The sequence below is a fragment of the Cydia pomonella genome, chromosome 26 (assembly GCF_033807575.1).
Source record: "Cydia pomonella isolate Wapato2018A chromosome 26, ilCydPomo1, whole genome shotgun sequence".
In the NCBI taxonomy this organism is placed as follows: Eukaryota; Metazoa; Arthropoda; class Insecta; order Lepidoptera; family Tortricidae; genus Cydia; species Cydia pomonella.
In genome coordinates, this window is record NC_084728.1 from 10,674,783 (window position 1) to 10,691,385 (window position 16,603).

Below are 16,603 nucleotides of genomic sequence, written 5' to 3' on the forward strand. Positions count from 1 at the left end.
AGTTAATCACATCTGTGGCCGCATGCACAGACAACTCCACCGGCCACTAGTTTAGTTTTCGTATCGCCGCGAGAGACACAGGCCGCGCGCGTTCAGCCAATTAAAAAAAGTTTTCAACGCCACAACGGCCGGTTTTTAAAAACAAAAGTGACAGTTGACTCGCTTAACTAACTTTACCTCGATTTTAAAAACATTCGAACGTGATATTTGTGTTTGAATACCAAGAACGGACTGTAGTGTTGTGTAGTATGATTTCGCAATTAAAATAATACAAAATGGAGGACGTTTATACAATTAAAGTGAGAACTAAGCCTGATACGAGGAATTCTTATCCTTCTGAACGGAGGTATTCGGCGTCTACAGTGTCAGGGCTAGCTTGGGTGCATTTAGCTTTAGCTGCAACATCGTTTCTATTAGCATGTTTAGCTTTAGTCAACCCACACTCCGGCATAAAGCGAATGACTTTAAATGATACGGAAGAGCGAACTGTAAACAAAAGTGAGCTGATATTTAATTTAACGGAATCTGTTGAAACGAATGATTTTGAAAACAGAACCAATGAAGTGCCTTATGATACACATGAAAGCAGCTATATTTTAGTCCTAGCTCCAACTATAATAACAGTTTTCGCAATTGCTTCTATTATGGCTTCAGTGAGATGGTACATAGACCATAATATAACATGGTTATTCATAATGTCTATATTATCGACGATTTTCGCATTTGTATCGTTCACAATGATCATAGTCTGGTTTGTTTCTACATCGAATACGGATTTTTCGGAATTTTATAAAGATAAAATACCATTTAAAGATCAATTGGTTGTAAGACATAGTGATGTCTTGGTTAAGAATGAAACGCATTTGGTTATTGCTTTAAATCCGCCAAAAGATGATGATGAAGAGGCATATGTATTTACAAAACGAGTATTGTCTATTAATATAATGATAGCTGCTTTTCTAGAGCTTCTCTGGTCGATTTTAAGCGTCAAAATATCATTTAAAGGCATGAGAACGAATTACAAAGACGACACAGAACCGAGGAGCAACTGTATATCAGTAGTAACTACAATAAAAGGTAATAACACAAAGAAACTACCAAGAAATACTAAGCTACTCCCTCCAAAGCCAGATCTGATCGAACACTATCCAAGCAGAAAGATAAAAAAGATATTCCTAGCACAAAGCGATAACGGATTTTATTTAAAAGATCAGAATACAAAAAAACAAAACGACGACACAAGTTCCGATTTGTACAAGGAGAGAATGATGAACTTTTTGAATCGCTGCGCTCCCTCGGAAGTGTCCAATCCGGAACAGACCCCCAGTGTCCAATCGGAAGCTCTAAATACTATACCGGAAGTCACTAACGTACAGATAAATGAACGGGCCACGCCGGTAAGCTGGGGTGACACGCCTGACCACACGATTTATAACCAAAACAATATTAATTTTGAAAAGATTTTTAATTTCGGGAAAGAGAAAGAAACAGAAGAAACTAATGATAATGTGGAATAAAACAGTAAAAATATAACACTTGAATTAAAAACAAAGAAAGTAAGACTAAAATGAAAATAAGACTAAAATAACAACGAATCTAAGCTTTCCGATTTCAGAAAAGACATAGAAAACGAAGATCTATGTGAAAATATGCATTAAAAGTAAAAAGTACTGTTGAAAATACAAATAAAAGTAGATTTTCTAAGAGGAAAGCGAAGAAAAAAGTGAAAATGCGTATAAATAAGACGGTAAAAACGTAGAAAGTGTCGTGTGGAGCGGAGCGTCGGACGATAATTAACTGCAGTGTGATTACTCATTATGGCTTTGAAAGTCTAGAATTTGCTTGCACCTTGAGGTGGTAAAATATTGTAAGATTATTTGCTTAATTATTTGGGTGTATTAAAGTGCCGTAGGTTCAGAGAACGGAGTTTTTTGAAAAAATGTACCGCTTTAGATCAGAATACGGTTGCAAAAATTTGAAGATTTTCTCTAGTGACTTCATCGATTCGAATACTGTTTTTTTGACTTTTGCTCTATAGATCACGAACATACCTAGCTCTAAAACGCACTAAATTTAATTTTTTGTAAATATGAAAATTAACAAAAGCTAAAATATGAAAATTGCAACTAAAATTCGCAATTTTTTTTTGAGAAAGCTCATCGATTACTTCGTTTTTGTAAATACGTATAACAAATTAAAATTCGCGATCTCGAGCACGCACATCCATCTCGCTTATGCTCAGTGAAAGAGAATACGAACCTACGGAACCTTACGTTTTTCTTAGTGCTCAGAAGTGGGATGTATTGTATAATTGTATATGTGATGATTTCACGTTTTGTCATAATATTGACAACTGGCACTAAAAACCTTTAGCTCGAAAACGGCACATATAATAGGTATGTGTTAATATGACTGCGTATGTATTATGTACTTATAATTAAGTTTCTATTGACCAATAATGAATAAATCATTGAGATCAGATTTTTGCTAGTTTTACATACATAAGTATCAAGCGAATGCTGCTCTAATAAAACTAAATGGTGTGAAGGAGACAGTTTTTCGTAAAAAAACACTCAACTTTCAAAATTGATCCCCCGCATCGGATAATTTTAATACCTAGAACTAGAACAATTTTCAAGCGAACTAATTTCAAGTTTCAAAGTGGCGGGACTTTCAAGCGGCGCCATATTCGTATTCACGGAATGACTGGTTTCATAGTCAACAAATTTATTAGTCAATATGCGCAGATATAATTATAATATAATAACCTATGCCAGAAGTAAGTACCTAATTGCGAAACTATATAGAACGACAGCGGGCGGTGTCTATGACATTTCGAATGAAGCATGGAACCCGCTGAACCAGAGTTGCCAGGTGAGCGGAAAAGAATTATCGTATTTGAGGTTCAAAATTATCGTACCGATGAAAACATTATCGTACGCCCATATCAAAAAGGCACTACTACTCCCAAAATTTCTTGCGAAATAAGCTTACATGACCAATGTATAATCAAAGAAATCGCAATTTTCATTGAAATTGCGCAAAAAACAGTTTTATAATTGTGTATTTTTTAATAGATCCAGACGGTTTTACAGGAAATTTCGACGTAGTACAGTCAGCATCAAAAGTAGCGGATGAAACAACGCGCCAAAAGTATCTGATATTCGGGATAACTTTTCCAAATATAGATAAATTTCTAGAATTCGCGTTCCAAAGTATATCTTTTACAGTCTTTGTTGTTCTATATTAAAGACATCACTTTTTGTTAAGCTGTTACAGAATGGTAGATACTTATGAAGCGTTATTTGATCCGCTACTTTTGATGCTGACTGTACATTTTTGACGTAGACTGCCGAACAACGGCATGCACGAGCACACTCAAAAACTCAAAAGTAACTAGCGAACTACGACTTGACATTGACACAAAATCATCATAGATTTGATAGAGGCCATTAGAGTTAAATTAAATGTAAACAAGCCGCCTCAAACATTCCGTAATTCACACACCGTTAAAGAATACCTACCTATGGTGATGCTTAAACCTTGTATTTACAATAATTTTTAGCCAAAACAGATACCTAGTTTTCTGTTAGTTAAGTATAATTATATGATAGTAAATAAATACACGTCACGTTGGCTCCGTTTTGCAAAAAATTATAGATTTATACACCTGACTATAGCGGACTCCGATAATTGTGAGATTGTGAGAAAAGTGTAAAATTTATCAAAGCATGCATCAGCTGACGATAGGGCAAAATTTAAGGACAGGTACTTAATATCAAGGCGCGGAAATCGGTTAAATTTCCAACCTGCCAGGTACTTGGCGCAAAACCATTTTTTTCGATTTTATTCGTAAAACCGTTATTTTTAAACCGGTTTTTAAGATAACATTTCCATAAAGTTCGTGTCAGATTATCTGGTTCTTCTATCTGTGTCATTGTTTACACGGCTGCGGCATACCACCAGGCCGGCCGGCCGTCTCGCTCGTCGAATAAACCGGTTTTATTAGGTTACAATAAAGTTCTTAAAACGTTCACGTTCCTCAGTTCGGAGTAAAACCGAAATAAATCGGTATTTGTATTTTTAAAACCGGTTCCAAGCCTTGCTTAATACAGACAGTAAAAACAAAAACCTCAATTATAGTCTGGCAAACACAACTCGTCAGTCAGTAAGGACCAGGAAAATTATACTCATCCCTTTCGTTTGGGTGCTAGTACTAGCGTCAAGACAAAGACAGTATGATTCTCTCTGTCTATGTTTGAAATGAGACAGTCCTGGGACCATTTATATCGGAATAAAAAATAGACAATAAAGGGATAAAAACGATAGTCCGTGTTTTTTAACATTTAGGATTTTGACGTGTCTTTTTATTGTAATATAGTTTAGTAATAGTACATTACGATACAAGTGCGAAAAATAGGAAATTCGAAACGAGTGGCGATAAATTAAAACACGACCGAAGGGAGTGTTTTAAATCGACAAGAGTTGCGAATTACCTATTCGCACATGTATCGTACAACGTTTTACAGTACATATGGCCCTTTAAATGTTCGACACAGTAACGTAATATGCTACTTCTCGCACTAGTGCTATAAAGTAGCCCCATATGTACTGTAAAAACACTTAAGTCATTGATAATAAAGGGATAAAAACTATAGTCCGTGTTTTTTAACATTTAGGATTTTGACGTGTCTTTTTATTGTAAAACAGTTTTGTAAAATAAGTTACGGCAAATATGTAAAAATTATAAATCATAATACTTTATTTTGCTTTCATAAGTAATAGTTAATGATTTTTTAAAAGCGTTTATCATTAAAAAACACGTCAAGTTTGTTTACCTTTTTTTCTAATACTAAAAAACGAACTATAAGTACTTAGTATTCATTTGTTTTTTATAAGAAAAGGTTACAGTCGAACAACCCTTTAACATCCATGGCCTATAAATGCCTTACATTCGCGGCTGTCACATGCGAGTTGCTCTACCTTTAACCATGAAAAAGTGAGTGCAAAAAATGTTGCAACTGGCAATGACCTAAACAAAAATGGCTGCCGTTAAAGAAAAACGGTTTTGGCGTGGCTAATTGATTGTATTGAATGTAGATATTGTATGCAACGAATGTTGTAAGAATGTAACAAATTACATATAAGTAGTTGGGATTCTATGCAGCGACTTTTCTATGAAGCACTCGATACATTTTATGACTTCGAAAAACGGACCATATGAATATTGTGACGTATTCGCTACGTTACACAAAGGTTTCACTTATGGTACAGTCACGTCTGAAAATATCGATACGAAAAATGTGCCAAAAATATGTATACACTACCTTAATATATGGGTAATAAAGTCGTGTTTTTGGCACTTTTTTCGTATCTATATTTTCAGACGTGACCGTACGTGGGCCAGACAGATTTAAAAGGTGTTTCTTGACCGCATTTAGAAACTAAAATGTCAAACTAGAAACAAAACTTAAAATGTGATTTAACTGAAAATACATCATGTAATACTTCTGGTGTTGCAGGCGTCCATAGGCTACGGTGACTGCTTACCATCAGGCGGCCCGTATGCTTGTTTGCCACCGACGTGGTATAAAAACCCACAAAAATTGTATCATAAAAATAATAGTAGATGTTGTATAATACAACAGCCGTCCCTATTCACCCCGGTTGACGGTATAACGTTGTCAACAGAGGGCCTACCGCGAACCACGTTCGACGTGTTGCCTCCCTGTCACACTTACTTACGAATTTACAAGTGCGACAGAGAGGTATTTCGCGGTAGGCCCTCTGTACACGGTGCGTAAACAAGATGCCAAAATCGTGCTCCATAGCATAACGTAGCAGTAGTCTCTATCTCTATCACTCTTCCAGATTAGTGCGACATAGGTACACAGTGCGATTTTCAGATAATATTATAACCAGAGTAAGCGCAGGAGTTGCAAATAGAGTTCCAGTTACTCTGGTTATAATATTCGCGGAAAATCGTTGAGCATTAGACTTTTTGTTTACCGCGATATCCATTGTCGAGTTAGCAGTACTGAGAGTTCCGCTACTCGATGCTATGTAGATGTCGACTACGAAAATTATAAGTGTTTTGGTACCAAAACTGATGTATGGAGTGAGCACTCTATGTACTTCTTATTTCTCTATGGCTACGGTACACAACACTTTACAAAAACAGTTCTATAAAATACCACTACCATCCATCACTTCACAATACTTCAGACAGATACTTTATACACTTGCCCATCGACTTGCAAGCAAATCAGTTTCAGGGGCCCATGACAGAAGCGCGTTCAGAAATTTTAGAGCGCGAATGAGTGGAGATTTCAGGTATGCTACAGTACGCGTTGCTGGAACTGCAAGAAGGTTATGGTGTCTAGGCTCAAGTTCCTGCTTGGATAGGAAAGGCACAGAGAGCCTCACTATCTGTGCCACTAGGCCAGTTTATGTATTCTTTGTATTGTTTTCTGTATTGAAGTGTGCAATAAAAAGTTTTTTTCTGGTATAGGAGGCAAATGAGCAGACGGATCGCCTGATGGTAAGAGATTATCGCCGCCCATGGACACCTGCAACACCAGAGGGGTTGTAAGTGCGTTGCCCAACACCAGAGGGGTTGTAAGTGCGTTGCCGGAATTTGAGATGGGAGTATGCTCTTTTCTTGGAGGTTTGAAGGTCGTATCGGTCCGGAAATACCGCAGGCGACAGTTCATTCCCAATTTAGCTGTGCGAGGCAGGAAGTTTCTGAAGAAACGCACAGTTGAGGACTGCCAACCATCTAAGTACTTAGTGAGGATGGAAATGTTGTCGCGTCGTAGGGCGATGGCGGAAGCGGCAGGGATTAATCCGAACAATATTCCTCGGAGCACTCCCCGTTATACATGCGACAGAAAATCCAGAAGCGAGGCCACATTCTCATCAATATTATATATTGTTAGGAAAAAACCGGCAAGTGCAAGTCGGAGTCGCCCACCGAGGGTTCCGTACTTTTTAGTATTTGTTGTTACAGCGGCAACAGAAATACATTATCTGTGAAAATTTGAACTGTCTAGCTATCACGGTTCATGAGATACAGCCTGGTGACAGACAGACAGACGGACGGACAGCGAAGTCTTAGTAATATAGTCCGGTTTTACCCTTCGGGCACGGAAACCTAAAAAAGGAAGAATTTCTGCCCGAGACTTCTTCTGCGTGGAATGAACTGCGTGACTTATTTTTCAAAAGTGTTTTTTAATAAAAAACACGTCAAAATCGATAAGGAACGAAATCTCCATGTACCAAAAAGTGTCATCAAAAAACTTTAAATAGGTGGCGCTACAATACCTAGAGTACTGGAACAAAAATATCAAATCATAGACAGCGCACTTCACTCCGTCAATAACGCCTAGGTTCTTAGCTACTCTAGCGCTACTCTGGAGAGATTTGGAACTATTATTTATAGCTGACAGCTGGACACTTTTGCAACAGTTCTGCCATAAGAGATCCTCTTAATTCCACATTCCATACCTTCTTTCGAATGCTAAAAAAACGGACTATAGACAGACAGAGTTATTGTCACGTTTACAATATTATAGAAGAAATGGTGTAAAATCAAAATGTACATGTATTTATTATTCCATTTATTCCTTAGGGGAGAAATCCATTAAGTTATGATGGTTCACACCTAAACATTTCTGCCATTAAGGCGCGGCACACGCGGGCGCGGCCGGCGCGGACCTGCATTTTTAGGGTTCCGTACCCAAAGGGTCAAACGGGATCCTATTACTGAGACTTCGCTGTCCGTCCGTTCGTCCATCCGTCTGTCACAAGTCTCATGAACTGATAGTTAGTCAGTTGAAATTTCTACAGATTACGTATTTCTGTTGCCGCTGTAACAATTTAACAAGTACTAAAAACAGAATAATTTAAATATTTAAGGGGGCTCCCATACAAAAAAGTGATTTTTAGATAATGGTACGGAACCTGAGTTAGACTCGCACTTGGCCGGTTTTTTTTACAGTTTTTAGACGTGTCTAGCTCGATAATTATTTATACACGAGACATGCTCCACACGCGACCTTCCTGTGTTTAAACAGGAAAATGTTAATAGGTTGCCTTGCTACGGTTTGCTACAGTCTATATTTGGTGTCTATACTATCAGACTCAGTTGCTCAGTTTAAACAGAAATTCTGATAGAGTCAGACCAAGCTAAGTTGGCAGCGATGGCACTTACCTTACATAGAATAGAAAGAATAGAAAGGTGTTTATTTCTCTAGTTTATTATGTTACATTGTGTTATGTCCATCAGGCCGATGGTGTGTTCGGCCTGTGGGTATGTCAGCTACTTACATAGGTAAGTGTTAAGTGAACGTTATAATTTCATAGAAATTTGATGTTTAAAATAACACTTGCACCGTCTGGGCTATTAAAATCGCTGCCAACGTGCCAACTTATCTTAGTTTGACTCTAGAATGGTCCTGAATTGCACATGAAGCATAAGGACTCTTTTCTGATGGAAAGCCACATATCATCTGTGGGATGGATTTGTAGCAATTTTTTAAGGAGTAGTGTACCTCTACACATTCTACTAAATTAAAAATTCAAAATTAAAAATTCAAAAATTTATTCTGCAAGTAGGCCTCAAGGGCTCTTTTACAAGTCAATACAACATTTATAGTAACATCATATAGAGACATGAAAAATACATAACAACATTTATAAATACAACAGCCAATACCTGGGTAAACATTACATTATAATAATCTTAAAATAAATAATTACTACAATACAATAGAGATGTATAGTCTCTATGGTTAAAAACACATTAAATCTGGAGATGTAAAGGAAAATAAAATAAAATTTGGAGGTGTAAAGTCTCTCCAAGTGCCAAATAAAATTTATACTATATAAATAAACCGCGTCTGGGCTGTTAAACTAGCAGTCTCATAAACTAATGCTACATTCTGTACATAACTAGTATGTACCAAGTCAAGTATATTATACAATATGACAGAGACGTATAGTCTCCACGGTTAATACATTAAGTTTGGAGATGTATAAGATCCCCACGGTCTGAGAAAAATAAGCTAAGATACTACTATTGGATCAGTTTTGCTCCTAGCTGTAAGTTGTACATTTCAACCCAATCTGGGTTGTTAATACATTAGTCCGAGTCAAATTAATAATTGTGACAAGGTTAAAATACTTATGGTATAAGAGCAACATTTGCCGTGCAATCCTTTTTAGGTAACATTTATAAAAGGTAAAAATCATTGACAGGTTCTCATGGACTGTTCAATTCAAAGGCTAGGTCTAGAACTGGTTTAAATCTAGATTATACATACATAGGCAGCCTGGGAAGTCTAACGGTACCGCTAACTGCTTAGCTGGTGCGATTCTGGACTCGAGGCAATTCTTGTATTTATATATTTCGGGGATCTCGGAAACGGGTCTACCGATTTCGATTAAAATGGGGGTTTACCTACGGGGACGAAAAATCGATCTACCTAGGTGTTACGAGGGTGAATTGAAAAGTTCTGAACCTAAGGTCGATATTCAAATTAAAAAGAAAAAATAATACTGGCACGTCAGACACACATGTTTTTTAATCATAATGCACCGTCTTTTGTTTTTTTGCTGTCACTCTTGTAAAATTTATGATCAAATTAGTAAAGAAGGTTCGCGATTTTCTTAGCAATGGATAAAATTGAACATCGTTCCGTCATAAAGTACTTGCAAAAAAAAGGGTTAACGCCAAAACAAATTTTACAACTATATGTATGCCCCCCTAACCCATCAGCTGGCGACGCCCCCCGCTACGCATCCTGGCACATCTCTGGTGGAAACGCCTAGCCTGTACCTATAAACAATCAGATTTAGTATTGTGAATACTTATAGAGTAGGTACTTTAGAATAAATGCATTTCAGATTTAAGTTGAAGTTAAACCGTAGAGGAATAAGTAAGCGCAGAGTGCTCACTCCGTGCATGGATTTATTTTATTACCTAAGTTTTAAGCGAGTTTCAAACTCATTAATGTTTTGTTTCCATACAACTTATCATTATAAAAGATGTAGAAGGAGAGAGAACTACAAGCTTAATTATAACTATTCAAAGTAACAAAAATTTGGGATCCGTTTAAGGGCATATTCGGTATCATGTTTTGATAAGAAAAAGTAGAAGAATTTTTTTTTGACGCGAAATAAAAAAAATATCTGTGGTGCAGGGGGCTGATTTTTAAATTTCGAGCGCTCGAATTCGTCACTCAAAAATCTGTGGTAAACGGCGAATTTATATTTTAGAAATACGAGCAATAGAAATTGGGAATCTACTGGTATTGACCACTCCTTTTCAATTATATTAGTAGAATTTAAATGCCTAGTAGTGAAGATAAATTGAAGGGAATTACACGAAATCCAGCACTCAAATTAAAAAATCGGCCCCCAGGTCGTCTAACTCGGCAAACCCTCCATACAAAGGCCAACAATTTTTAGCGCTAAATACGTATACCCTTAAACGGACCCCCACTATTTTTGTTACATTCTGTATACTATGGCATAACCAAGTCAATTTATCTACCTATTAATAAATGTACTCTCATTATAAGCAACAACCATGACATTTTGCAAGTTAATTAAAAGTATTATTATGCAATCGTTGTATTTTTAACAACACCTACCTAAGACCCGTTTGTGATGCGTCGTGATTAATTGTCACGCATTTAATTTGTCATGACAGCTGTAAGACTAGGCCGGCAACGAATGCTCAAAAAAGTTATAGAGAGAAATGCTTGGAACACAATTTTTGACTTCGTAACTTTGTTTGGACTAGTTAGGAGGTGAATTAACATATCAAAAGTCCCCGGCCGTAGCCCTTGAGCCGGGGAGAGAGGGGGGTTTGAAGGTCCCATTTAAAGATAAAAATAGTTTATTGTTCCAGTAGGCATAATACAATGGGCTTATTATTATTATTATAGCCTTTTTATTCCTTTTTTTACATTTAGTTACACATATACATAATTTTATAAATACTTATTTAAACTTTAATAAGTTCGCATATAATTTTCTGTAGTTGACTAGAATGATATCATCAGCGAATCTGCACAACATTGCGCTTATGTACCTCTGATCCGAGAAGATTTAAATCCCCCCTCAATTGGAGGATGGTATCCCAATATGGACCACCAAGAAACTTGGCTTTTTCGATTATATCTACGGCCGGGGACTTTTGTATGTTCACCTATAGAGTTGCAGGAGTCCATAGGCTGCTTACCATCAGGCGGGCCCTATGCTTGTTTGCCACCATCGTGGTATAAAAAAAAAATTAAGGGACTGATCAACAGTCCGCCGGACGGTATCGGCCTAGACAAACTAGACCAAACAAAGTTACGGAGTCAAAAATCGTGTTCCAAAAATTTCCTTTAATTTAATACCCTCTTATTGCTTGGCCTAAACGCTGAAGACGTTTTTTTTCCAGATGCAGAATTCGTGACTACTTAAATGTATTCTGCTATGACACAATGGCAATGTAATGACATCATTATGCCGTAATCGGCTCTAAATAAATGATAATCGCCATTTTGATGCATATTATGATATTGAAGACCGTTGCGTAATAGAAATGAAGAGAAAGAATCCAATTTTATGGTTCGACAATAGAGAAAGATGTATTTACAGTACATATGGTGCTACTTTCCCGCACGCGTGCGGGAATAAAGCACTTTCTGTGCATATGTCGAAACTTTAAAGAAAAGAGCCATATGTACTGTAAAAAACGTTGTACGATACACGTGCAATTTATCACCACTTGTTGCGAATTTCCTATTTTCTGCACTTGTATCGTAAATAACGAATTTATAAGGCAGTGTCTTACCTGAGCGAATAACTCGCCAACGCGAAGCGGCGCGGCGCGGGTGAATTCAATCCTTTGATACTTATGGAAGTGTCCTACGTAGGCGATCTCCGAATGCCGTTGGGCCGCCGCGCCGCGCCGCGACTCATTCGCGAGTCATCGCCCACGTAAGCCGCGCTGTTATAAGTACATATGGCGCTACTTTACCGCACTAGTGCGATAATTAGCACATTACATAAAGTTATGTCGAAAATTTAATGGGCCATATATACTGCAAAACGTACGAAATATGTGCGAATAGGTAATTCGCAACTCGTGTCGATTTAAAACACTTCCTTCGGTCTTGTTTTAATTTATCCCCACTAGTTGCGAATATCCTAAATTTCGCACTTGTATCGTAATGTACAGTATTTTACTAATGTTCAAAGAAAATGCAGTTGCTTAATTACTGGGTACGACCGTTTCATGATTGATCGTTAAGGTGCAGTAGGTCATACTGTGAAGGTGTCGTCCCACGAAATTCCATATTTTCACCAGCAGTGGCAGCATGGTTGCATTTTTATCACTTGTCACTATGCCTGTCACTTTCGCACTTACTTATCTGTTAGAACGTGACAGCCTGCGGCCGTGCGGCGTGGCTCGTATTAAGGATGACTTGCGCTAGACCGGGCCAGCCCCGGCCCGAGGCGCAGAGGCGGCGTTAGGCGTGGGGGACGGACCGCGAGGCCTTAGGCGGTGGCCCCACCGCCTACGGCCTCGCGGTCCGTGGGGCCTCGCGCCTCAAATAAGTACTTATATCTCGGACACACGTAAAATGTTCGTTATTTCTTACGCCATCAGAGGGTCTCGCTAAATGTACCTTGCCCACATAAAATTTTGGTCTTGCCCCGCCACTACCGAGGCGTCCGACACGTCATTTTCTATGACGGCTGATCGGTGATCACGTGGTGCTTTACATAGAAAACGAAGCGTCGGAAGGCAGCCCGACCCCCGCCCGGTCTAGCGTGAGTCATCCTTTACCCCGAACACCAACTTCGCACAAACAAAGTAAGGAATGCTTACAATATTTAAAGAATGCAGAGAAAACGAGTTGCAGGTGTCTTCGTTATCAGTTAAAATAACTGTAGCTACCTAATAAGTAGTGTTACGTGCGAGGTAATGGTAGGTATAGTTGAGACGTAATCGTCAAAGATGGCGGAAATTACAGGATGCGCGCGTTACAGTGATTATGTCAGTAACACGGACTGTAGATATGTAAGTTATTATCATTAAGGGCCCTCCACACTCGTGCGCGAAGCGAGGCGCGAAGCCGCGAACGCGAGTGTGGATGGCCCTCGCGTCGATTTCGCAGATTGTTCACGCCTTCGCGCCTTATTCCCCGTTTTTTGTCGGTATTTGGCCCGCGTCAAAGAAGACACGAAGCGCGAACTTGCAAGACTCCACACTCGCGATCGCTTCGCGCCGCGATTCGCTCACGAGTCGGTTAATCTGAACTGTCATAACCTTCTATGGCGGCTACTTGATTATATTGGGTGTGAACTTTATCAACCAAAAATCAATTTGACAGTTCCCAGTTTGAATCAGTGCCTTGCCGCAAACTAAATCCGATCAGCTGACGCTTCGGCGCCATCTTGCCGCGAACCAAACTGCGAAATCGCCGTGAAGTTGTGCGAGTGTGGAGTCTACGTCAACGTCGGGGTATGTTCGCTCCGCGAAGTCGCGCCGCGATTCACGCGCATAGTCTGGAGGGTGCTTTATGGTTAAGTTATAGTTTCTATTTTTCTCCGTGAGCTTCTACGGATTATCGTCTTATCTATTGTTTAAAAACCGCAAAGGCGCGTGCCACTATGAAAACTCACGGACTCAGCTCACGGAGAAAAATATAAACTATACCTAGCTGAGCCACCCCGCACTACTACCAGCTGCCACATAATTACCTACTTATAATACAGGTGACTTTCAAATTAGTAATACAAAATCCCATCATCATTAATTTTGTTGTTGCTTCTGTACCAATTTGATACTATCCTACATACCAAATTTCAGCTTCCTAAGTGCGCTAAAGGTTTTGATGATCATCAGAGAGTGAGTCAGTGACGAAATCGGTTTTTAGGGTTCCGTACCCAAAAGGTAAAACGGGACCCTATTACTAAGACTGCTGTCCGTCCGTCCGTCCGTCTGTCACCAGGCTGTGATAGACAGTTGAAATTTTAACAGATGATGTATTTCTGTTGCCGCTATAACAACAAATAATAACTAAAAAGTACGGAACCCTCGGTGGGCGAGTCCGACTCGCACTTCTCCGGTTTTTTTAGATATGAATAAAATCTAAAGTATGAGAGCTATGCAATTGAATTTTTTTATGCTTAAATCCTCTATTGACATTATATCCCGAGTATTTTGTTTATCTGGTATAATCCAAACCCAAGTTATGAGGGTTCAAAAAAACGGCGAAGCGCTTCGAGAAAAGGTAGGTAGTGCCCTTGTGCTTCGCTTTGCTCGTCTTGGCGGGAGCACTACTGTGCCCATAGATCAATACTTTATTTACAGGCATCTTCCCTAAACTAAGCCCCTCAATTATGGGACTGATTAACAGTCCGACGGTATCCGCCTGTCAGTTAGAACAAAAAGTTGACAGTTGGGAACGACTGACAGGCCGATGCCGTCCGGCGGACTGCTAATCAGTGGGCCCCATTAAGTCTCATGCTTTTAAAATAACCAAAAGTATTTTTTTAAGTTTTAAATTATCCCATTTTTTAGGCTTCACGGTAATCCTAACATAATGATTAACAAAGAAGTATAAAGAATTTCAAATGAACTCTCTACTTTTTGAAGGTGCGACCAGACTGCAGCTTAAAAAACGGTCACGATACGGAATCGCAGTGACGCGTCGTATGCGTACCGTTTTTGACGCATGCTCCCCACACCGCTGCTTAAAAAACGGTGACGGTACGGAATCGCAGTGACGTGCTTCACGCGATTCTTTTTTGTTCGCAAAACAGTTGCGTCTTTTACGTCACCGGTGTGGTGTCTGCCATAAGATCTCCGTGTAATATTTTTTGCGATTTTTACGCAGATCAATTTACGGTGCGTCAGCGTATTTTAAGCAGCGGTGTGGGGAGCATGCGTCAAAAACGGTACGCATACGACGCGTCACTGCGATTCCGTATCGTGACCGTTTTTTAAGCTGCGGTCTGGTCGCACCTTGATTATCAATCACCCGCCAGTTACACGAGTCTCACTCATAGTGATATAGGTAATTATTAACTTACATGTACATAAGTTACGAATAACTCATTGGTACGAGCCGGGGTTTGAACCCGCGACCTCCGGATTGGTAAATGGTTTTAGTTAATTTACGTACTGTATGTATACAAGCACGTAGCCAGCCTGGAGTTGGAGTATGGAGCTGCCACAACCCCCCCCCCCCCCCCTCTCCCTGTACCTTCCTACGCACGTGTATGTATAGGTACTACTCATCTATGTTTATGTTATAGCCCTCGATGGTTCCGAACCGATCTGGAAAGTACTTAAATAGGTAGTACTGTCAGAAAAGTATCTGCCGCGAATTGTAAGCTATTAATAAGTATGATATTTTTAATATGCTATATGGACTCCTGCATTATCGTAATGCTACTAAGCTAAAGCATAATGGACTCTATTTTCCCCTGCGTTATCTATAAGTTTATAAAAGTGAATTTACGTTCACGAGAACAGAATAACAGTATACGTACGTTACGTGTAATATTCTAAATGCTCAGTTTCACGAAAGCGATAATGCATAGGTGTTTTCTCTTCGTGACTGGTTTAGTTTCACGAGTCGACGGTAGGTGGCGCTGATCAGCTGAAAATAACCATCTAAGCCGGTGGGACTCGGACCATTCGTAGTCTCCAGAAGTAGGTCCGCCATTTTTTTTAAGAGAACAATGTTTCTTTGTTTTTATTCGTCATAGGTATTTACCAGCGAACGAGTTTATTATCAATCGCTGGTATGTACTCACCCACGGAACCTCATAGATGGTGCAGGCAGACCGAGGAGATGGCGAGACGACTTGGACGCATTTTATCCGGATTGGCGGCAATGTACAAATTACAGTGTTGAGTGAAAGAAGCGAGGGGAGGTCTGCGCTAAACAAAGTTGCCGCTTTCCGCCCCCGTCGAGCAGAAAAATAGTATTCGCACCACGGGAGGAAACGTAGGACATTCCATCCCGCGTATTTGCCACCCTCGCCTTCGGCTCGGGTAACAATTTTACACGCGGCACGCAATTTCCTGCTTTTCCTCCCTTGGGACACAAATAACTATTGTTTAACAGATAGACAGATAACAGAGGGTCTGAGAATGAAAAAGTCATTTTATAAAATTCGTTTTATATACTCAAAACGTCCCGACCTTTTGTTTTATTATTAATCGCAAATTAACCCTAAATTCCGTACCCAAAGGGTAAAACGGGACCCTATTACTAAGACTCCGCTGTCCGTCCGTCTGTCACCAGGCTGTATCTCATGAACCGTGATAGTTAAGACAGGTGAAATTTTATATAACAACATATACTAAAAAGTACGGAACCCTCGGTGGGCGAGACCGACTCGCACTTGTCCGGTTTTTTAAGCAACGTCCCCGTTTTCCCGAAAAAGGTTGGACCGATTGTTTTTTGTTTTATAGTTTATGCCAATGTCATCATATCAAGATCTGATGATAGATCCTAGAAAAATTTTCAAATATTTATAGGCAAATCTATTATTTGGGTAACCAATACATTCGTTTTTAAAGTTT

The 16,603-nt window shown here is 39.2% G+C and overlaps 1 protein-coding gene across 1 annotated transcript; it reads left to right on the forward strand.

The window, feature by feature from the left end:
* Nucleotides 1-36: 36 nt before the first annotated feature.
* On the forward strand, nt 37-2,481 carry LOC133531947 (uncharacterized). The gene has a single exon (XM_061870386.1). The coding sequence runs from the start codon at nt 276-278 to the stop codon at nt 1,515-1,517; it is 1,242 nt and encodes a 413-aa protein (XP_061726370.1). The 5' UTR covers nt 37-275; the 3' UTR covers nt 1,518-2,481.
* Nucleotides 2,482-16,603: the final 14,122 nt, after the last annotated feature.